Here is a 23525-nt window from a genome sequence, read left to right as displayed (position 1 = left end):
AGATTCCCCAGTCCCTTTTTCAGAATTGAAGATGAATGGAGAGGAGTTAGCGGCTCCTCTCCATTCAAAAACTGAGCAGTGTAATCACACACAGAGATTACTCTGCTCAGTTTGCACAGGACACAGGAGTGATCTCACTCAATGTGTCCGATTCAGAAAAGGAAGGGCCCGGTAAATGAGCGGTGTCCTTTCCTCCGCTCTCCATCCTGACAGATCCCCACAGCCAGCGGGAGAGAAGAGGAGAGAAGCTGGCTGTGGGGGGTGTAGGAGGAGGACGGGGGGCCAGACAAGAACGGGGGGGGGGGTGAAGGACATGGAGGGGAGCTGTAAAAGAACGGGGGTAGAACAATAAGGGGGGCTGGAGGAGGAGGACACAGGGAACAGTAAAAGCGTAAAGCGGAGCTCCACCCAAAAGAGGAAGTTCCGCTTGCTCCCCCCCCCCACTCTGCTGCCACATTTGGCATCTTTTTAGGGGGAGCGGGTACCTGGCAGTACCTTTGACAGGTACCTGCTCCCACGTCAGGCTGGGTGCCGTGGCAAACTCAGCTGGAAGTTTACACCCCCCAGGACAGTCTATACCAATCGGCAGTACAATACCCCTCCCCAGGTCAGCCTGCTCCCATCCCCAGTATAATATAGAGGGTTCACACTTGCCATCATTGCCCCCTCAGACTATTTAACCACACCCCCTTTAAGCCAAACCCAATATATAGCTCAATTTAAACCATGCCCACTTCTCAGATTCTCCCGCCATGCTTAGGGCCCACTTTTGATCTCACACACACAGCCTACTGATTTAATGATACGCCCTTGCCTCACCTCCTGTCCAAGTGTCACAATGAGTAAGGGGAGCATAAACCCAACAAAGGTTCTAACCCATCACCATTCCATCCAACAATACAAAAATCCTTTCAGCCTCAGTGACACTCTTCCCCGATTGGGTACCTGCTGTCCCAGAACCGAATCTTCTTGTCGTGATGACCACTGATTGTGTACATATCGGAACAAACAACATCGCTGCAATACGAGGAGACTGGAATTTGCCGGATACCTGCGGGGATAGGGGGATGGAGAGTGCAAGAGGAAAAAGTCAGAGATTGTAACGGGCACAGGATGGCATAGATCTGTGAAAGTTCTGAAGGTCCATTCACAAGCATTGTGTTGCCGTAACAAAAGAACCATGAGCTCCGAAGGCCCATTCACAGCATTGTGTTGCCGTAACACAAGAACCATGAGCTCCAAAGGCCCATTCACAGCATTGTGTTGCCGTAACACAAGAACCATGAGCTCCAAAGGCCCATTCACAGCATTGTGTTACCGTAACAAAAGAACCATGAGCTCCGAAGGCCCATTCACAGCGTTGTGTTACCGTAACAAAAGAACCATGAGCTTTGAGGACCCATACACTGCTTAGTGTTGCAAAACTATATTTATAGTATAATTCTGGGACTTTTAAGGCATAGCATTTAGTAAAAAAAAATTATTTCATTCATTTGAATTTAGACAATATTAGTCCATACAGTAGCAGATTATACTAAAGTATACTACAATTGTAAAACAAATCGATCCCAAATACTGTGATAATTGCATAGAATAGTCATTCAAGCTCAACGCGTTTCTTGGACATGGTCCTCTTCATCAGGAGATATCAATGTAGACTTCACTGCTTAGTGTTGCTGCAACACAAGAACCATGAGCTCTAAGGGGCCATTCTCTGCTTTGTGTTGACAAGAACCATGAGATCCGAGGGCCCATTCACAGCATTGTGTTGCCATAACAAAAGAACCATGAGCACCGAGGGACCATTCGCAGCTTCGTGTTGCCATAAGACAAGACCAATGAACTCTGAGGACCATTTCACTGCTTAGTTTTGCTGCAACACAAAAACAATGAGCTGTGATTAGGGGTGCAACGGATCATCACTGATCTGCGATCCGAACGGGTCACCCCGCTTGGATTGGCACAAGCCACGCTCCGCGGTCTCGGCCTTAGGAAAGGCCGTGGCTTCGGCCTAGCTCCGAAACGGCGGCCATCTTTCTACACCCAATGTGATCGCTCCGTCAAATGATGGAGCGATCACTTGTAAAGAAACCGGCGTCGTCATAATGCCCGTTCCTCTCTCCCCTCCGTGTACCGATCTGTACAATGGAGGGGAGAGATCGGATGGAAGCAGCACTGTGGGCTGCATCTGTAGTGCCCACAACGCTGCTTTGTGACAATTGCAGTCGCAGCCATCCCTCAATACCCTGCCAATACTCTGCAGTACCCTGCCAGTACTCCGCAGTACCCTGCCAATACCCAGCCAATACTCCGCAGTACCCTGCCAATACCCTGCCAATACTCCGCAGTACCCTGCCAATACTCCGCAGTACCCTGCCAATACTCCGCAGTACCCTGCCAATACTCCGCAGTACCCTGCCAATACTCCGCAGTACCCTGCCAATACTCCGCAGTACCCTGCCAATACTCCGCAGTACCCTGCCAATACTCTGCAGTACCCTGCAGTACCCTGCCAATACTCTGCCAATACTCTGCAGTACCCTGCCAATACTCTGCAGTACCCTGCCAATACTCTGCAGTACCCTGCCAATACTCTGCAGTACCCTGCCAATACTCTGCAGTACCCTGCCAATACTCCGCAGTACCCTGCCAATACTCCGCAGTACCCTGCCAATACTCCGCAGTACCCTGCCAATACTCTGCAGTACCCTGCAGTACCCTGCCAATACCCTGCCAATACTCTGCAGTACCCTGCCAATACTCTGCAGTACCCTGCCAATACTCTGCAGTACCCTGCCAATACTCTGCAGTACCCTGCCAATACTCTGCAGTACCCTGCCAATACTCTGCCAATACTCTGCAGTACCCTGCCAATACCCTGCCAATTCTCAGTCTGCAATACCCTGCCAATACCCTGCCGCACCCTGCCAATACCCTGCCATAACCCGCCAATACCCTGCCATAACCCGCCCATGCTCAGCCAATATTACAGTGGGGGAGATTGTTGATATTACAGTGGGGACTATATGGTGGTGGAATTTTCACAGGTTTTTTCTAATTCAATTATTATTTGCTGATCCAAAAAATGATCCGATCCATGAGTTTTTTGATCCGTTGCACCCCTAGCTGTGATGGTCCACTCTCTGCTTTGTGTTGACATAACACAAGAACCATGAGCTTTGAAGGCCCATTCACAGCTTCATATTGAGGGCGGGTGAGGTGAGGGACAGAGGAGATGGGCCAGCACAAACAGTAATTAGACACTCCAAGAAGAGGACTTGAAATAAGGGAGAGGGTCAAATATCCTAGTTTAGAGACATCACAAATGAATACAATTTTTTGGAAAGGTGGTGACAGGGTTTCTTTAGTGCACAGTAATGCATTATATTTAAAGTAACTGTGCTAATGCAACACAGAGATTGAATGGGCCCTCAAGCAGCGCAAACCCTGCTCCATAAAGTAATCATAACAGTTAAATATGAATGAGATCAGTATTAACATCTGGTCTTACCATCACTTTCCACTATGGCTGGCTAAAATCAGAGCAGAAATACGGAACATTAAAATGAGGAATCAAGTCTCTCCGTCTGGTTATAGGAGTCACATGTAGTTTGTTGAAACTAAAAATGCATACAATATATCTGAAGACTCAACACACAGGGGAGCAAGAGAGGGAGGTTGCATAGCCCAGAGTTATGTTACAAGAGGCTGTAGTCCCTCTGCTGTGTAACATCTGCAGAACTGGGCTGAGATAGATTACATGGAGGTGTCCAAGGTTCTCAAGGTCTCCGTTGTCTTTTTTTTCACACGGACACTCCCCTGGGCTGCAGCAATGTTACCCACAGTCTGCAGGTTCGCCCATCTCTGTATTCACCACCAGATCTAAGCCAATCAGAAGCCACAAATGCTAGCCTGATATGGGGTCGAAAACGAGCCACAGGACAACTGTAATTCTTGGCCTTGAGTCAAGAAAATGGTGCCTCTGGCCATTGGTCCCCAGGACAGGAAATGAGGTGAGATGGCCTCATAAACCCCAATAGGGGGCTCTACCCATCCCTTCTCTATGGGACTCGTGGTCAAAAATCATGAATGGGATTCCACCTTGAAGCCAAAGTTTAGCCAAAACTTTTTTACATTTTTGCCACCCGGAGATTCTGACTCCATTTCCCACCCTATGACCTCCTTAGCGTCATGGGACCATGGGGTGCCAGACAGGAAGTGATGCAAAATCTCCTCAACATGGACAGAAAAGAGATACATAGTTACATAGTTAGTAAGGTTGAATAAAGACACCAGTCCATCCAGTTCAACCTGAGTGTCTACAATTGTCCCTATCCCTGTACATTGTACACTCACATCGGTCCCTACCCTCAAGGAGCCCACAATCCAAGGTCCCCATTTATATACTAGGGCCAATTTTGGACAGAAGCCAATTAACCTACCTGCATGTCTTTGGAGTGTGGGAGGAAACCCACGCAGGCACAGGGAGAACATGCAAACTCCAGGCAGGTAGTGTCGTGGTTGGGATTTGAACCAGTGACCCTTCTTACTGCTAGGTGAGAGTGCTAACCACTACACCACTGTGCCGCCCCACATGATTGAGAATCCAACCCTTTCCTGGTCTACTACAAACACGGAGTAACAATTTTTATTGCGCTGGCCACACATCATACAGATTTTCACTCACGTCCTGTCCTGATGACAAATTTTAATCTGTACCTGCATGGAGACAGCTTGTTATTGATCCGAGGATAGGAGATTAGGAACCTCAGATTGGTGGGACTGCAAAGCACCCCTCACCGCTGGGCCGTGAAGGGCAGTCTCCATAAAACTTTATTATTCCAGGACAACTGCAAACAGTCCTAACTGGGACCTCCTCTGCTGATGGGTTTCATTCAAATTGGGCATAATCTTTGGGTGAAACGCGTCAGCAGGAGGGGTCCCAGGTCTGCTTCTTTGCAATTGTCCTGTAATAATAAAGTTTTACATCCGTTGGACCCAATGATGTTGGCCCTAACTGTATGAGGTGAGGAGGAGCCCCTGCTTGATGTTTGCACAGGGTCAGCCGAAGGAGTGGTTCACTATTCAGGACTTGACAGCAATCTTCATTAGTAAAGGCAATATCCATACATGTCCAGTACATTGACACTGCTTCTGCTGCTGGCATCCAGGAAGGGTTCAGTTTATAATATTCTGCAGCCAGGACAAGAATTTGGCCGCTTTTTCGCACTCAGAAAAGGATAGACATTTTGGGAGGAGGTGTTACCCAACTAAGATTCACTCAATTACAAATCCTAAACCCAGAAGATCTGGACCATTTACTGACTTTCGTATTACAAACAATTAGCAGACAGGACATTTTTACTTCTCTTCCTCCAAAGATATAGGATATATGGTTAGGTCACAGCTTTGACTCACAGGCCGCTTTCTGCAGGTCCCACTCCCTGATGGTCCGATCCATGCTGCAGGTGACCGCACGATGCACTGACATCTTAAACTTGGCCGCTGTCACTTTCCCGTTGTGTCCTGTCAGAGTTTCCTGAAAATTAAAAAATATGCTACTCAATAAGGAGGAATTGAGCCTTTTCTGCTGAATAGGCCCCATTTAGAAACTATTACTAGGCAAAGCTCAGCCTAGGCGATGAAGTCTCCTGAGACACGTGATGAGCATATCCTAGGAAACTTCAGAGCATAGGACTAGTCATTTTCACCTAGGCATGAACGGAGGTTGGGGGTCATAGAACTTTGCCTGGAGATAGGATTTAATAAGGGCATATATGGCTTCAAGTTCCATACAGCAGCCGGAGGAGGGTGGCCCCAGTGGTGGGTCATCGGGGGGCTAAGCTGTCTGAACCAGGCAGGAAACTCCCAATGATGTCTTCAAAGAAGATGGCGGACCTGGTGCATCACAGCGACATGGCAGATCACAACAATACAACACTGGACTCGCTGGCCAAGCAATTGTGCATAATGCAAACTAAAAAGGTAAGCTGGAAAACACCCAGTCTACCACCCATCTTTCACCCATTCTCCGTTTTTTTATCTCTACAATAAATACCTTCTAAAGCTCTTTTATGCACATGAAAGTCAGCTGTGTCCCTCGCCATTACCACCTCCAGGGATGATGACCGCGTGGACCCAACACTACTCCTGTCTGTTTCCCGCATTGACTGGTTGCCTCTTTTTTATGTCATCATGCATCATCAGTCTTCTGGAGCCTAAGGGAACCCTTTATGCCTAAGAACAACCAATAGGAAAGGTCCATGCCACCCAAGAAGGGACGCTGTCATTTGAATAAGGCCAATTCTCTTCTGCAGTGAAAATGGTAGAAGACTCAAGATCCCGCATGACCAAGGGATTTAAGCAATTAAAGGGGGCTTTGAGATAAAGTTTCTTTTAATACTGATTCAGCTGAGCTGTAGTGGGTTAATTCCAGAAATTCAGTTTAAATAGAGGTTTATACAGGCTCCACTCACTCAGAACTGTCTACTACAAGGTCTATAGAGGCTCCACCCACTCAGAACAAACTAGTAAAATGTCTATAGAGGCTCCATCCACTCGGAACTGCCTACTACATGGTCGATATAGGCTCCACCCACTTAGAACTATCAACTACAAGGTCTAATAGAGGCCCTACCCAGTCAGAACCAACCATTACAAGGTCTATAGAGGATCCACCCTCTCAGAATGGACTACTACAAGGCCTTTAGAGGCTCCATCCAACTCAGAACTGTCTACTACAGGGTCTATAGAGGTGTACCCACTCAGAACCAACCACTACAAGGTCTATAAAGGCTTCACCCACTCAAACACCTAGTACAAGGTCTATAGAGGCTCCACCCACTCAGAACCACCTAGTAAAAGGTCTGTAGTGGGACCATTCCCTTAAAACTGCCTACTACAAGCTCCGTAGAGGCTCTACCCACTCAGAACTATATACTACAAGGTCTAATAGAGGCCCTACCCACTCAAAACCAACCACTACAAGGTCTATAGAGGCTCCACTCACTCAGAACTGCCTACTACATGGTCGATATAGGCTCCACCCACTTAGAACTATCAACTATAAGGTCTAATAGAGGCCCTACCCAGTCAAAACCAACCATTACAAGGTCTATAGAGGATCCACCCTCTCAGAATAGACTACTACAAGGCCTTTAGAGGCTCCATCCAACTCAGAACTGTCTACTACAGGGTCTATAGAGGTGTACCCACTCAGAACCAACCACTACAAGGTCTATAAAGGCTTCACCCACTCAGAACCAACCACTACAAGGTCTATAAAGGCTCCACCCACTCAGAACCACCTAGTACAAAGTCTGTAGCGGCTCCATTCACTTGAAACTGCCTACTACAAGCTCTATAGAGGCTCTACCCACTCAGAACTATATACTACAAGGTCTAATAGAGGCCCTACCCACTCAGAACCAACCACTACAAGGTCTATAGAGGCTCTATCCACTCAGAATGGCCTACTACAAGGTCTATAGAGGTGTACTCACTCAGAACCAACCACTACAAGGTCTATAAAGGCTCCACCCACTCAGAACCACCTAGTACAAGGTCTATAGTGGCTCCACCCACTCAGAACTGCCTATCACATGCTCTACAGAGGTTCTGCCCACTCAAAACTATCTACTACAATGTCTATAGAGGGTCTACCCACTGAGAACCAACCACAAAGTTAAATATTACAGTTAAATAAAAGATTTATTGTTGAAAAAAAAAAAATTACAATTCTGCAGAAAGGAGGATGAGGAGCCAGAAGAGCGGGAGTCATACTCACAAGTGAAGGTCTGCTTTACATAAATTTGTAAAAAGACAAACAGTTCAAGACAAAGACAGTAAGACAAATGTAATCATCGTGTTGACATTCAGAAGGGTCCAGGGAAGGCAAGATGGAAGCGGATTAAACGTTAGCCTTATAGGGGAAGATGTCTAGTGTCCATTTACCAGCCTGGCACAGATGATCAAAAAAAGAGCGGACCTTACCTTGGATGTACCGTCCAGTTTCCAGAGATGAGCGGACCCATTAAAAGACGCTGCCAGGAGCTGCAGACCCTGGAGGAGAAAAGGAATTATCGAAAATGGCACAGGTATGGATGCAGCTAAGCTACAACATAATCATACACATGAATGTGATGTAGGGGAGTAGGATTATCCTAAAAAGTCCATAGGTCCAAAGATATCCATGGCAGCTACTCAAAGAGACAGAGGTAATCTCTGAAATATATAAAGGAAACAGCAGAGGGCGTCAACTAAGTGCAGTATTCAGGAAAATACTTCCTATATACTGCCTTTAGTTTGCGCCCTCTGCTGTTTCCTTTGGACCAAGGAGGAGAGCAGAGTGTACCATCAGAAGTATGACAGAATGAGATATCATACACATTATATCTCTAACCGAGTCCAATCGTCAATATCAGATCTCTTTGGGGTTGATTTACTAAAAACCAAAAAGCACAAAATCTGGTGCAGCTGTGCATGGTAGCCAATCAGCTTCTAACTTCAGCTTGTTAAATTAAGTTTTGACAAAAAAAGAAAAGTGCTGTACAGAGAACACAGACTGTCACATCAGTCTGTGTACTAGAGGAGCTTCTCCACCAGGTGGTGCTGTTCTGCAGGTTGCTGTTGGCTCACTCCGCTGTGATCTCAGCTGAGAGAAGCAGCAAGCCTGGGGCTTCTCATGCAGGCTTTTCCCAGGCAAGCATGGACCATATTGGGGAAGACGAAGGTGGAGGCTCTCCAGAGGCACTGAGGCCTACTCCATGTGCTCAAGCTGCAATGGACCCTGGGACTGCTCCTATGCAAGAGGAGTCCTTACCAGTCTTCCAGGATAAAGTGGTGAACAGACTTTGCCGCATTGCTAAGGAGGAACAGAAACATTCTGTCATGAAAGAAGATCTCAGGAAAAAGAAATCCCTGCATAGTAAGTCTGGAAAAAGTAAGAGGGAAATCTCCAATCTGATGTCTCTGGAAGAGGTATTGAAAAAGCAAGAGAAGTTGGTCGCCTCTCTGAAGGAGAGCAGCGGTGTGTTCAGAGAAAAGTGTGAGAATGAGGAGAGATTGCAACAGATGCCTGAGATGCCAAAGTGCCTGTACCAGTATCAGCCAGAGGGTGGATGCCACAGCAATGGCGACAGCATGGATGGGGGTAAGGAAGTGGCTTCACATGGTGGCACCAGTACTAACCCTGATCTGTTGCATCCGAGTCAATATCTGGCCCCCTCCCTCCCCAGCGGCATTGGGTCATCCCAGGTGGAGGTTAAGGAAAATGGGAGATTGCTGCAGGCCATTACAGAAATGGAATATCCCTTGAGTGGCACCGACTCATCAGATGAAGATCATGGGAATGCAGGAAGAGATGGTATGTATCCAGACAGAGAAGTTTCTGCTGGCTGTGAGGAGTCCCACATGGACACTAACAGTGCAGAGCAGGAATGTCGCATGAACATTGAAACTGCTGAGCAGGAGGGCCGTATGAACGCTGAAACAGCTGATGTTTTTTATAAACAGAAGACTTTACTTGATGATGGGACTGCTGGTAACTGTGGTACGTCTGGGACTATGGTGAGCTGGACTGTTGTTCTGGAGTGGAGGAGGGAGGATCAACTGGTGGGTAATTTACCAAACCAGATTTCAGAGGTTCCTATGTACCAGTTAACCACTTTCAGACCGGACCATTTTGCTGGTAAATGACCAGAGGTCTTTTTACACTTTGGCACTGCGCTGCTTTAACTGGTAATTGCGCGGTCATGCAATGTTGTACCCAAACAAAATTTGCGTCCTTTTCTTCCCACAAATAGAGCTTTCTTTTGATGGTATTTTATTGCCTCTGCGATTTTTATTTTTTGCGATATAAACGTAAAAAGACCGCAAATTTTGAAAAAAAATGATATTTTCTACTTTTTGTTATTAGAAAAATCCAATAAACTCAATTTTAGTCATACATTTAGGCCAAAATGTATTCAGCCACATGTCTTTGGTAAAAAAAAAGTCAATAATTGTATATTTATTGGTTTGCGCAAAAGTTGTCACATCTACAAACTAAGGTACGTTTTCTGGAATTTACGCAGCTTTTAGTTTACGACTGCCTATCTCATTTCTTGAGGTGCTAAAATGACAGGGCAGTACAAAACCCCCCCAAATGACCCCATTTTGGAAAGTAGACCCCCTAAGGAAATTGATAAGAGGCATGTTGAGCCCATTGAATATTTTATTTTTTTGCCTCAAGCGATTGAATAATGACAAAAAAAAAATTTTTTTTTTTTTTTTACACAAAGTTATCACTAAATGATATATTGCTCACACATGCTATGGGCGTATGTGAAATGACACCCCAAAATAAATTCTGCTGCTTCTCCTGAGTACGGGGATACCACATATGTGGGACTTTTTGGGAGCCTAGCCGCGTACAGGGCCCCGAAAACCAAGCACCGCCTTCAGGCTTTCTAAGGGCGTAAATTTTTGATTTCACGCCTCACTACCTATTACAGTTTTGAAGGCCATAAAATGCCAAGATGGCACAAAACCCCCACAAATGACCCCATTTTAGAAAGTAGACACCCCAAGCTATTTGCTGAGAGGCATGTTGAGTCCATGGAATATTTTATATTTTGCCACAAGTTGCGGGAAAATTACAAACTTTTTTTTTTTTTTTTTTTTTTCACAAAGTTGTCACTAAATGATATATTGCTCATGCATGCCATGGGCATATGTGAAATGACACCCCAAAATAAATTCTGCTGCTTCTCCTGAGTACGGGGATACCACATATGTGGGACTTTTTGGGAGCCTAGCCGCGTACGGGGCCCCGAAAACCAAGCACCGCCTTCAGGCTTTCTAAGGGCGTAATTTTTTGAGTTCACTTCTCACTACCTATTACAGTTTTGAAGGCCATAAAATGCCAAGATGGCACAAAACCCCCACAAATGACCCCATTTTAGAAAGTAGACACCCCAAGCTATTTGCTGAGAGGCATGTTGAGTCCATGGAATATTTTATATTTTGCCACAAGTTGCGGGAAAATTACAAACTTTTTTTTTTTTTCACAAAGTTGTCACTAAATGATATATTGCTCACACATGCCATGGGCATATGTGAAATGACACCCCAAAATAAATTCTGCTGCTTCTCCTGAGTACGGGGATACCACATATGTGGGACTTTTTGGGAGCCTAGCCGCGTACGGGGCCCCAAAAACCAAGCACCGCCTTCAGGCTTTCTAAGGGCGTTACAGTTTTGAAGGCCATAAAATGCCAAGATGGCACAAACCCCCCCCCCCAAATGACCCCATTTTAGAAAGTAGACACCCCTAAATTTAGGGGTACACTAGTGAGACTAGGTAATAAATGGCGGGTGCCCTGAAACTATAAAAAAATAACTAACCAACCAGCGTCACCTGTAACAGTTATATGGTGATCACTGGTGAAAGGGTTAACTAGGGGGCAATCAGGGGGCTTTATGCGGTAGTATATGGGGGTCCCTGGCGCTATAAAAAGCTGCGGCGAACCTAAATACCTACCTGCCTAACTAGCGTCACCTGTGACACTAATACAGCGATCAGAAAAACGATCGCTTATTAGGCTGGGTTCACACTGGAGCGATGCGGGAACGCCACGAATGCGCGGCGGGTTCCCGCATCGCATGCCTCCCGGCGGCAGTTCACACTGCCCTATGCGAACTGCTGGGAGTGTCAGTGAAATGTTAATGACACCCCCAGATCAGTTCGCATATCGCAGTGCGATCTGCAAACTTGGATCGCATGGTGTGAACACCCATGCGATCCGATTCTGCTGCGGACCAAAAAAAGGGTCCCGTGCGAGTTTGCGGCGGGTGCGGCGGGTGCGACACGAATTCAGCCATACTATCTGTATAGCTGAACTCGAATCGCACAGAGATCGGATGTGATTTGCACTGCAGTGCGGTGCGAATCACATCCGTTCTCATAAACCGCTGCAATGTGAACCCAGCCTTAGTGACACTGGCGACGGGGGGTGATCACGGGGTTAAACCTTTATTGGGGGGGGTTAGGGGGGTACCTTAGAACTAAAGGGGGCTAACCCTAACTGCCCTAACAGTTATTAGTCACAAATGACACCTGCCGGGTGATCAGGGGGTTAAACCTTTATTAGGTAATAAATGGCGGGTGCCCTGAAACTATAAAAAAATAACTAACCAACCAGCGTCACCTGTAACAGTTATATGGTGATCACTGGTGAAAGGGTTAACTAGGGGGCAATCAGGGGGCTTTATGCGGTAGTATATGGGGGTCCCTAGCGCTATAAAAAGCTGCGGCGAACCTAAATACCTACCTGCCTAACTAGCGTCACCTGTGACACTAATACGGCGATCAGAAAAATGATCGCTTATTAGGCTGGGTTCACACTGGAGCGATGCGGAAACGCCGCGAATCCGCGGCGGGTTCCCGCATCGCATGCCTCCCGGCGGCAGTTCACACTGCCCTATGCGAACTGCTGGGAGTGTCAGTGAAATGTTACTGACACCCCCAGATCAGTTCGCATATCGCAGTGCGATCTGCAAACTCGGATCGCATGGTGTGAACACCCATGCGATCCGATTCTGCTGCGGGCCAAAAAAAGGGTCCCGTGCGAATTTGCGGCGGGTGCGGCGGGTGTGGCGGGTGCGGCGGGTGCGGCGAATGGCTGAACTCGAATCGCACAGAGATCGGATGTGATTTGCACTGCAGTGCGGTGCGAATCACATTCGTTCTCATAAACCGCTGCAATGTGAACCCAGCCTTAGTGACACTGGCGACGGGGGGTGATCACGGGGTTAAACCTTTATTGGGGGGGTTAGGGGGGTACATTAGAACTAAAGGGGGCTAACCCTAACTGCCCTAACAGTTATTACAGTCACAAATGACACCAATGCAAAAAAAAATAAAAATAAAAAAAAAATGACATTGGTGTCACTGTGACTGGGGGGCAGGGGTAATTGGGGGGGTGATCGGGGGGTAAAGGGGGGGTGTGAGTGTGCCTGGCATGTTCTACTGTGTGTGGGATGTGTTGGTGCAACTCACTGATCCGCTCTCCTCCGTGTCGGAACGAAAAATACCGACACGGAGGAGAGAATACATCACTTCCTCTCCTGTGTTTACATTACAGGAGAGGAAGTGATGTCACCGGGGATTTCCATTCGTCGGGAGCGATCGCGAGGGGGTGGCCATGAATGAATGGCCGTCCCCTCGTCCGGGATCGCTCCCGAACGAAAACCGACCGCCGCAGGCACCGGGCGGGGGCCCGATCGGGCCCCCGACCCGCGGGAGGCAAATCACGTACATGTACGTGCTTATGCCTGCCCGTGCCATTCTGCCGACGTACATCGGCGTGCGGCGGTCGGCAAGTGGTTAATATTCCTATGCAATCAGTTAATGTGTCATCTGTCCCAGTTAGGAATTATGCTAAGGCTGTGTCGGGACAAAGTCATGCTGCTGGTGGTGGAAGGGAGCCAGTTGTGTGACTTTCACCTAACGCACCTTCCATTAAACACAAGAATATGGTACAGCCAGGGCTGGACTTACCATTGGGCTTGACTGGGCTCAAGCCCATGGGCCCCGCCTAATAGGGGGCCCCACAGGCCCCACTGAGATACATAGCCGAGTGTACTCGGCTTGGCTCCGCTCACAGTTATGCCCAGTCCTGCCCTATGATGGACATAACACAGGGACTGGGCGTGACTGTGAGCCGAGCTGACTACACTCGGCTACTCTCGGCTCCGCTCGGGACTACGAGGGGACCCAACGCCCCCGAAAGGACCCAAGAGCTGCTGAGAGGACCTGAGAGCCGCCAAGAGGACCCGAGATCCACCGAGATACACAGGACTCTGTATCTCGGCGGTGCCATTTTTAAACTTCAAGACTGCAATGACAAGGCTGCAAATGACAAGGCTACACCGACAAGGCTGCAATGACACTGGACAAGGCTGCAGATGCATGGGCAAGGCTGCATATGGACACTGATAAGGCTGCATTGATGGGCATGTAAATGTAATTTTTTTTCCTTAAACTTCCCTCTTAAACTTGGGGTGCATGTTATACACCGATAAATATGATAATGTATAGAAGGTAGGGCCCGAAAGTGACTCAAGCCCAGGGGCCCCCACCACCCTAAGTCCTGCCCTGGGTACAGCTCAGGTGGGAAGGAGGAGATATTCCACTTATCAGGAGGGAGGTTGTGGATAAGATACTAGCCATGGGATTTAAGGCAGAGGATATTTATGCTCTCATCAGTCCGGCTGGTTCCTATGAATATGATTTATCATTTGTGCGTCTAGAATTGCTGGATCTGTTTTGGGAGCGGTATGAGCATGTATATGGGGACCAGCTAGACTGGAAGGGGCTTGGCCCTAAAGTTGTCTCGCATCAGCCCTTGAAAAAGAATGTGACTATCCTGACAAGGAATGAGTTTATACCCCCTCCCCCCCCCCCCGAGGATTTATGGGTCTGGTTGAGGTTTGGTGAAACGTTGTGTCCCCTAAAAAAGATGGTGGATAATAGAGGAATCTGGACGGGTGGGTGGTCGGTGTCCATGAGGTTGAGTGTGTGTGAGAATGTGGTCACTGGTCAAGCATTTGCCCTCCTCTGCCTTTATTGGTAGAGATAGGATTACTGTCTTCTACCCTGGTCAACCTAAGCTGTGCCATAAATGTGGCGTCAAGGGACATTTCTCTTCTAAATGTCCAGAACAGAAGTGCTCTTTGTGCCAGGAACTGGGGCATCTCGCAAGGGACTGTAACATTAAATATAACCTGTGTGATAAGGTTGGTCACCTTTATAGCCGGTGCCCTGAAGCTTTGCAAAATAATCCAGAGCTAGTGGAGGAATTCTTCTGTCTGGATAGAGAAGAGTCTGGCTTGGTGGAGGTTGTACCAAGGAATCCTAGTGTCTCTTTCTTTCCCATCAGAATCTGTGTCTGTGAGGCCCTCTGTGGTGTCAGTGTCCCCCCAGTCTGTGGTTCCCCAGTCAGTGTCAGAAAGTGTGGTTGTCAAGTCTGTGTCTGCACCTATTCTTTCTCCAATTGTAGTGAAAGCAATGGAGGGTGCTGGACCAGAATGTATGGTGGTGCCAACCCCTCCTCCTCGGCGTGGCAGAAGTGCAGCTGGAGGTCGGCAGACACCGAGGGGTGGAGTGAGGGATGGATTGGATGATGGTGGGGGGGAGGTGGGAAGGGAATGAGAGTGGCTGGTTCAGAATGTAAGGTGAATGGTGTGGAAGTGGGGGGAGGGATTAATAGGGGGGTTTCAGACTCGCATCCTGATGGCGATTAAATCTCAAAATGTTTCTTAGCCTGGATTGTGTTTAAGTTGAGGTTCGCGGTTTGTAGTCTCTTTTTTGTTGTCATTAAAATATGTTTCTTAATATGTTATCTTGTCAGGAAATGTTTTCTTTACTTGCTGATGTAAGCACGCTTGTTTTTGTTTATTTTTGTGTAAATATGTTTTTATTAATGATCTGTATGTGTGTATGATTTACACTCTAATTACACTCTAACGCCCCCCCAGTCACACACTACACTATTATTATACATTTATATAGCTCTGACATATACTGAAGTGCACACCAAGTCATCACTATGGACACATACCGCGGGATCAAATTCTATACTGGTGATTCCTCCGTTACTTCCTTGTAGGGTCTGGTGTATCTGAAGCTGACCTGTATAAAAAAAAAAAAAAAAGAGACAAAAATATTACACAATGAAATATAAAACGTGGCTTCTTATCATCGGCCTTCCTTCACCCTCTGAGGAACAATTGTATTATAAGAATATATGTCATTTAAAGTGGACCTGTCATTCTCTTCACAAGTCCTTATAAGTAAATCCCTGACAGGTCACTATAACCAGCAACAGTATAATTTTTCAGAAAAACACCTTTTATCACTAAAAAGTTGTCCTGGAGCTCCAGTCAGTGACTTTACCCAGGCTGAGAAGATGTCATCAGTCTGCTGCAGACAGGAGGAAGCATTTCCTCAGTCTCACCTCCCTCAGTGATCAGACTAACTTTGGTGCCACATTCTGCAAGGTCTATAGTGGCAATGCCCACTCAGAATCGCTATACTACAAGGTCTATAGAGGCATCACCCGCTCAAAACCAACCACTACAAAGTGTAAAGCAGCTCCACCCACTCAGAACCACCTACTACAAGGTTTAGAGCGGTTCCTCCCCCTCACAACCAACCACTATAAAAGGTCTATAGCAGCCTTTCTCAACCTTTTCAACACAGAGGAACCCTTGAAATAGTTCTCCAGTCTCGGGGGAACCCCTGCTAAAAATGAGAAATCTACAACTCATGATACATTAGTGTGATGGTCAGTGGGAAGAATGGTCCTTACACTTGTGGTCATTGGGAAGAACGGTCCTTACACTTGTGGTCAGTGGGAAGAATTACCTCCTTACAGATAGCTAAAAAGATCAATGGTGTCAGTGGGAACTTATCTGAGAGGCAGAAATGGCCCAATGCTGAAGGAACCCCTAGCAACCTCTGGAGGAACCCTAGTTGAGAATCACTAGTCTATAGTGTCTATAGCCACTCAGAACTGCCTACTACAAGATCTAGAGAGGCCCTACTGAGCTCCCACTCAGGAACAACCACTACAAGGTCTGCAGAGGCTTCACGCACTCAGAACTGCCTATTGTAAGGTCTATAGAGACCCTACCCACTCAGAACTGCCTACTACAAGATCTAGAGAGGCCCTACCCACTCAAAACTGCCTACTACAACGTCTTATAGGCTCCCACTCAGGAACAACCACTACAAGGTCTGCAGAGGCTTCACCCACTCAAAACTGCCTACTACAAGGTCTTGGAGGCCCCCACTCAGGACCAACCCCTACAAGGTCTACAGAGGCATCACCCACTCAGATCCTCTTACTACAAGGTCAATAGAGACCCTACCACACTCAGAACTGCCTACTACAAGCTCTATAGGAGGCCCTACCTACTCAGAAATGCCTACTACAAGATCTATAGAGGCTCCACCCACTCAGAACTGCCTACTACAATGTCTTATAGGCTCCCACTCAGGAACAACCACTCAAAAGGTCTGCAGAGGCTTCACCCACTCAGAACTGCCTATTATAAGGTCTTATAGGTTCCCACTCAGGAACAACCACTACAAGTTCTACAGAGGCTCCACCCACTCAGAACCCCTTACTAAAAGGTCTACAGAGAACCTTCCCCACTCAGAACTGCCTACTACAAGATCTATAGAGGCCCTACCTACTCAGAAATGCCTACTACAAGATCTATAGAGGCTCCACCCAATCAGGACTGCCTACCACAAGGTCCAAAAGGCTCCACACACTGAGATCCACCCACAACAAGGTCAAAAAAGGCTCTACCCACTCCAAGCAACCCACTAGGACTTTAGCGGTCCCACCTATTCAGAACCATCCACTACAAAGTCTAAAAAGGCTCCACCCACTCAGAACCCCTTACTAAAAGGTCTACAGAGACCCTACCCCACTCAGAACTGCCTACTACAAGATCTATAGAGGCCCTACCTACTCAGAAATGCCTACTACAAGATCTATAGAGGCTCCACCCAATCGGGACTGCCTACCACAAGGTCCAACATGCTCCACACACTCAGATCCACCCACAACAAGGTCAAAAAAGGCTCTACCCACTCCAAGCAACCCACTAGGACTATAGCGGTCCCACCTATTCAGACCCATCCACTACAAAGTCTAAAAAGGCTCCACCCACTCAGAACCTCCCACTACAAAGTCTATAAATGTAATCTGGTTGTTGATGAGGGATGCGGGGGTGGCTGTGACTGGACAGATTGATCTCATCAGAGCTTCTACAGGCCACTAGCTGGCTTTCAGAGAGTCATTCAGAAGATGATCAGATTTGGGGGGGGGGGGGGGGGGGGCAATAACGGTAGCAGCAGAAACCATAATGTGCTTCCTGTTCTGTGCCACAGATACCTATACCTTTGTCTCACGTGGGCACATTGAGGCTTTGCCTTTTATGTGTTTGAGCATGCTAGGGAGTTAATATTTGCCATAATGTATCCTGTCTGTACTGTGCTGCTGGATCTTATTAATAGCTGTAAACTAGTCGTGCACACTGTCTGTTCTAACAAACGGTTGAAAGGCCTTAAGGCTTGGGGCGATACACTGTATATTAATGCCTGCCTGTAGAGTCCTATATAGATCATCCTGCTCCAAAAAAACACCTAAAAAGGTAAGAACTAATTTTTTAGATTTTAGCTGTGGATTTGGGAACACAAACATATAGGGGGGGGGGGTTCTCAAGTCGGGCTGAAAACATGCTCTGTCCACCTGTCTACCGGGAGAATAATTTAATGCTTCCCACGCCTCTCCATTTTTTGCTAGAATTTACTGTAAAACCTCCCAAAACAATTATATATTTTCGTAAAAGCAGAGACCCTGGAGAATAAAATGGTGGCAGTTGCAATTTTTTTTTTTTAATGTCCCACAATATTTAATCAGCTTTTTTTAACCATGAACTATGGCCCTAGAATTATTGCTCTCATGCCAACGTTCGCAAGTTATGCTTCACCATGTGTCCTGAGATTTATGTTTACATACATGTGAGCGGCCTACGCACGCATTTAGATTAGAGTGTGTATGAGGGCGAGGGGGTACTTTAAAATTTTTATTTTTTTATTTTTTAGCAAATTTATTTCTATAACAGAGGGGTGCCAATAAGCCCCTTATGTGATAGCATGAGCATGTGAAAGGTCCTCTTTATAGAGACATTAGATGTTTATTAGGCTCCCAAGGTCTACCTTGCCCTCCACTGCAGCTAACCAAGCGCAGATCGTGCTTGATTAGCTGCTTCCCCAGCCACAGTAGCCGAGGAATAGCAGCAGTGAACCAGGAAGTAATGAAATACATGTTGCTTCCGGGTTCAGTAGCGGCAGGAGAACTTCTCCTGCCCTCACTATTGGGAGTACTTTACCATGGTCCTTGGCTCCACGGAAGGATGAGAAACCCTGGGAACCACCACAGGTACCAGTAATGGACGGCAGGTTCTAGAGCCACCTGAAACACTTTTGCTGGCTGAAAAAAGTCCATACAACAACCTATTGATCCACATAATTTCTGAATAGAGATTATTGATCAGTCACAGTAATGCTACATATTAAAGCAAAGGTTATGTTCTGAATTGTTTACAAAGTTGTATCCGACTAAAGGTAGACACCTTGTATCTAGCACCTCATCCCAAGAAATCCAATATTCAAATAGAGGGAGTTGGGAGGGGATCATCAGATAATAATGGAAACCATACATATAAAAATCATATAAATTTATTATGAACAGGATTAAAAACCAAACATAACAGTTTCTTGAGTCTTGTTTGACATTTCTATTATGGTGGTCATATAGAAAAAAGTTCCAATCGAACAAAGATTTGATATTCATATGTTATCCCAACATATTTCGCCTCAAGGCTTCATCAGGGGGATATACGAATCAACCAATGATTACGAAAAACTATACAAAAGAATAGAAAATAAGGTAATACATAAAAACACATTACAAAAAAAAATAAAAAGCGTAATCCATTTGCCAATGTCCACCCATACAAGAGCTTACCACCTCAAAGCCCCCAGAAAGGTCACCACCGAAGGAAGGACCACCAAGAGGAGGGGGCACTGCACGGTCACAGAGAACACACAACGACCAGGCTAACAAAGAAAAAAGGAATAAATCTTAAATTACACACATTTAGGATTTATTCCTTTTTTCTGTCAGCATGGTCATTGTGTGTTCTCAGTGGCAGCGCACTTCCTCCTCCTCTTGGTGGCCCTTCCTCCAGTGGTGACCTTTCTGAGGGCTTTGAGGTGGTAAGCTCTTGTATGGGTGGACATTGGCAAATGGATTATGATTTTTTGTTTTTTCCTTTTTTCTTTTGTGTATTCATTTTTTTTTTTTTTTTTATGCATTTCCTTATTTTCTATTCTTTTCTATAGTTTTTCGTAGTCATTGGTTGATTAGTATACTCCCTGATGAAGCCATGAGGCGAAACACGTCGGGATAACATATGAATATCAAATCTTTGTTCGACCGGAAGCCTTTTCTATATGACCACCATAATGGAAACGTCAAACAAGACTCCACAAAATGTTAGGTTTGGTTTTTCATCATGTTTATTATAAATTGATATCATTTTTATATGCATGGTTTCCATTATTATCTGTGGGCACTGTGATAAACCCCTCCCAACCCCCTCTATTTGAATATGTGATGTCCTCAATGTTCACTTTAAGAAGAGAGTAGAGATTCACCTCCAACGATAAACCAAAGCTTCACCATTCGGTCTGCTCCTCCGGTGGCCACCATCTTGGAATTAGGGCTAAATCTGACCGCATGGATCTCGGAATCATGGATTTCCTGGAGTTCATAAGAAGAGATTATTTGTAACATATTATTTCTATAGTATTTTTTTTTCTTGGCTGGGACTCTAGTGCTGCAAAGCATTTTAATATTTGCATAACTCCTCCCAAGAGCCGGCCCATTGCTTGTATCAGCCCCTCCCACCAGACATGATCTGCCTGCATTTCATAGAGAACCTACTGCACACAATACTACCCAAGGCACTAACCGCGCGCCCTCACAGAGACCCGGGGCTCGCACAACCCTCCATGGAAATGCCAGACAGCACGTCAATGAAGACTCACCTTATTGTAGAGTGCTCTCCTAGGTGGACTACATAATACACACACCGAGCCCGGGTGATACCAGCGCTCTTCCATCTCGCAATCTGTCCGATCTCTCCTGAAATTTAAACTACACACAGAGCATGGAATCACCAAACCAATAAGGGACACAGATAAAGAATTTTACAGGGGGCCCCCCAACCAGAATGTTAGATTGCAGTTATAGATGGAGTCTGGTCCTGCTCTGGCTTCTTACATCCATTATGGTCACCATGTCCTGTAGGTAGGAAGCATGCAGCCAGTGTGTGATTTAAAGTGAACCTACTTCTAGTAAATATATAACAACAAAGTCTGGGGAATGCCCAGGAAAAAAAATACATGTTTTCAGTCATTATATCCTTTACCTGAATGTAGTATTTGATGGGAACTAATTATGTATTTGTTGCACCACATTTTGATTACCGAATTCCACATATATAGAATCGGTAATGGCCATCTGTATATTAGGATGCGTCAGTACCATTCCAGCTTAAAATGAAAAATAAACATTTCAGGAAAGAAATACGGGGAATGAAATGAGGTGACATCTCGACGATCGCCTGGTGCTGATCTGGAAGAAGCATGTAGCAAGTGAAGGCAGAACTGCTGATGAATTGGACGGCGGCGACAGAAGACCGGGCCACCGCCTGTAAAAGAGCTATGAGAAGGCGCGGTGGCCCAGCAGAAGAACCGAAGAGGGGGACAAGACCCCTGAAGTCGGGAGAAGAGGCCGGCGGCGAGGAAGAAAGCCGGACTCCTCCGCTAGCAAAAGAGCTACAAGAAGATGGCGGAGGAGTCCGGCGAGAAGACCCCCGAAGACCCCCGGAGCTGTGCAATAAAGTATTTTATCTCGTGTGTTGTGTTTTTTTTGGTACTTTTATTTTACAGGTGAATGGGTAGGGGTACATTGTACCCCATACTCATTCACCTAGGGTGGGGGGCCGGTATCCAGGGGCCCCCTTATTAAAGGGGGCTCCCGGATTCTGATAAGCCCCCGCCAGCAGACCCCGACAACCAACGGCCAGGGTTGTCGGGAAGAGGCCCTTGTCCTCATCAACATGGGGACAAGGTGCTTTGGGGTGGGGGGGCCACGCGGCCCCCCCCCTTCCCCAAGGCACCCCCCCATGTTGAGGGCACGCGGCCTGGTACGGCTCAGGGGGGGGGGCGCACGCTCGTCCCCACCCCCTTTCCTGGCCGGCCAGGTAGCGTGCTCGGATAAGGGTCTGGTATGAATCTGGGGGGGACCCCCACGCCGTTTTTTCGGCGTAGGGAGTTCCCCTTGGAATCCATACCAGACCTTAGGGCCTGGTATGCTCTCGGAGGGGGAACCCATGCCAAATTTTTTTTCATAATTTGGCGTGGAGTTCCCTCTTGAGAGCTCATTCTCTGATTGGCCGCGGCAAAAGTCGCCTGGCCTGGGGCGACTTAAAGTCGTGTTCAGGTCGTGTCCAAGTTGCGTCCAAGTTGCCTCCAAAAGTCGTGTTGAAAGTCGTGTTGCCCCTGTGTGAACGGACCCTCACGGAGGGTCTGTTGTTTCCAAACACAGAGCGGTGGGACCTGTATCTCCCAATGGACTCCAAGAAACAGATTTGAAGAGAAGTACAAATATCCCATTTTCTTTCTCATCCATTGAGGGACAGGAAAACGGATACTGATGGGACGTCCAAAAGCAGTCCAACTAAGGGGTGGACAACACAGCCAAAACCCATTAAAAGGCTTGCCTAGAGGAGTGGGGACTGCCTGCTGCCCAGGAGCCACCTGAAGGACCAACGCTCTAAATCTGAATGGATGATGTGGAACCCCCCCAGCCAGATAAGGAAAACCTGACCAGAAGGGAAAGATCCACCAGAACCGGATAGAAAAGGTCATAACCAGAGGGACATACAGAACTGACCTAGCCAGAAGCCGAACAACCAGAATCCACCAAAAACCAGGTGGAACCATGACAATCTCCTAAGCATGGGAGGTGTGGTCAACAGAAAAAATAATGAGCACAATCCCTAGAAGACAACGATTCCCAAGGGAAACTACTATTAAAAAAACAGGTTCAGGCAGAAATGAACAACTGGCCTGCAGGGGAAGGCCTGACTGACATCCCTAACCCTTTAGGAACATGGAGATAGAACTATGTGCCTAAAGGGGGTTGCCAAGCCAGGCAACCAATCTCCCAAAGGGAGGTAAACCAATGAATGTACAGCAAGAGTCCAACCCAACATGGGTTTAAAGTGACCTATGGGGCCACTATAATCAAGGGGATTGATCCCAGACAACAATGGAACCTGTCAAAGAATATAGCAGTTCATGCCTAACCTTCACCACAGCCATGGTTCCAGGAAGTTCCTGACCTCCCATGGTTCAACAAAGCTTACATAGCCTTGGAATGGGGAAAATGAAACCTAGCTGAAAGGGCAAAGGAAGTCCTCTGAAGGACTTTTCCCAGGAGGCTGCAGATCAGACTAATTCCAAGCAAAGAGATCCCACGAAATCCTCTGGAGTATTGGCACCCATGTACCTCAATGGACCCCATGACATGGATTCCACAGTAACTACAAAAGATCCCATTTTTGTTCTCATCCATAGAGGGACAGGAATTCAGATATAGGTCGGACATCCACAAGAGATCCAAATGACGGATAAACACAGCAAAAAAACTTAACAGGCTTCAGAGGACTGGGGACTGTGCGCAGCTGAGAAGTCACATGGAGGACCATTGCTCACAATCTGAAAGGATGAGGTGGGACCCCCAACCAGATAAGGGGACTGAGCAACCTAACCAGACAGGAGAGAGCCACGAGACCAGGATGGAAAAGGTCATTACCAGAGGGAAATACAA

General features: G+C 46.8%; 1 protein-coding gene across 2 annotated transcripts in view; it reads right to left on the bottom strand.

The window, feature by feature from the left end:
* Positions 1 to 23525, bottom strand: part of ATG16L2 (autophagy related 16 like 2) — a 149693-nt gene that overhangs the window by 39681 nt on the left and 86487 nt on the right. For both annotated transcript variants that reach the window (XR_013262243.1, XM_077451153.1), the window contains exons 9-14: positions 20675 to 20783; positions 20282 to 20387; positions 15603 to 15673; positions 7993 to 8061; positions 5419 to 5539; positions 946 to 1051 (exon numbers count right to left, since the gene is read on the bottom strand). Coding sequence is in view for 1 of the 2 variants with exons in the window: in XM_077451153.1 (XP_077307279.1) it covers positions 946 to 1051; positions 5419 to 5539; positions 7993 to 8061; positions 15603 to 15673; positions 20282 to 20387; positions 20675 to 20783 (582 nt within the window). In the remaining variant the exon portion in view is untranslated. The remainder of the gene's footprint in view (positions 1 to 945; positions 1052 to 5418; positions 5540 to 7992; positions 8062 to 15602; positions 15674 to 20281; positions 20388 to 20674; positions 20784 to 23525) is intronic.

Source organism: Lithobates pipiens, unplaced genomic scaffold (genome assembly GCF_037356315.1).
Source record: "Lithobates pipiens isolate NorthernLeopardFrog02 unplaced genomic scaffold, aLitPip1_a1.2 Scaffold_23, whole genome shotgun sequence".
NCBI classification, from domain to species: Eukaryota; Metazoa; Chordata; class Amphibia; order Anura; family Ranidae; genus Lithobates; species Lithobates pipiens.
The sequence above is the reverse complement of the archived record's forward strand: the minus strand, read 5'-3'. Positions and strand labels throughout refer to the sequence as shown.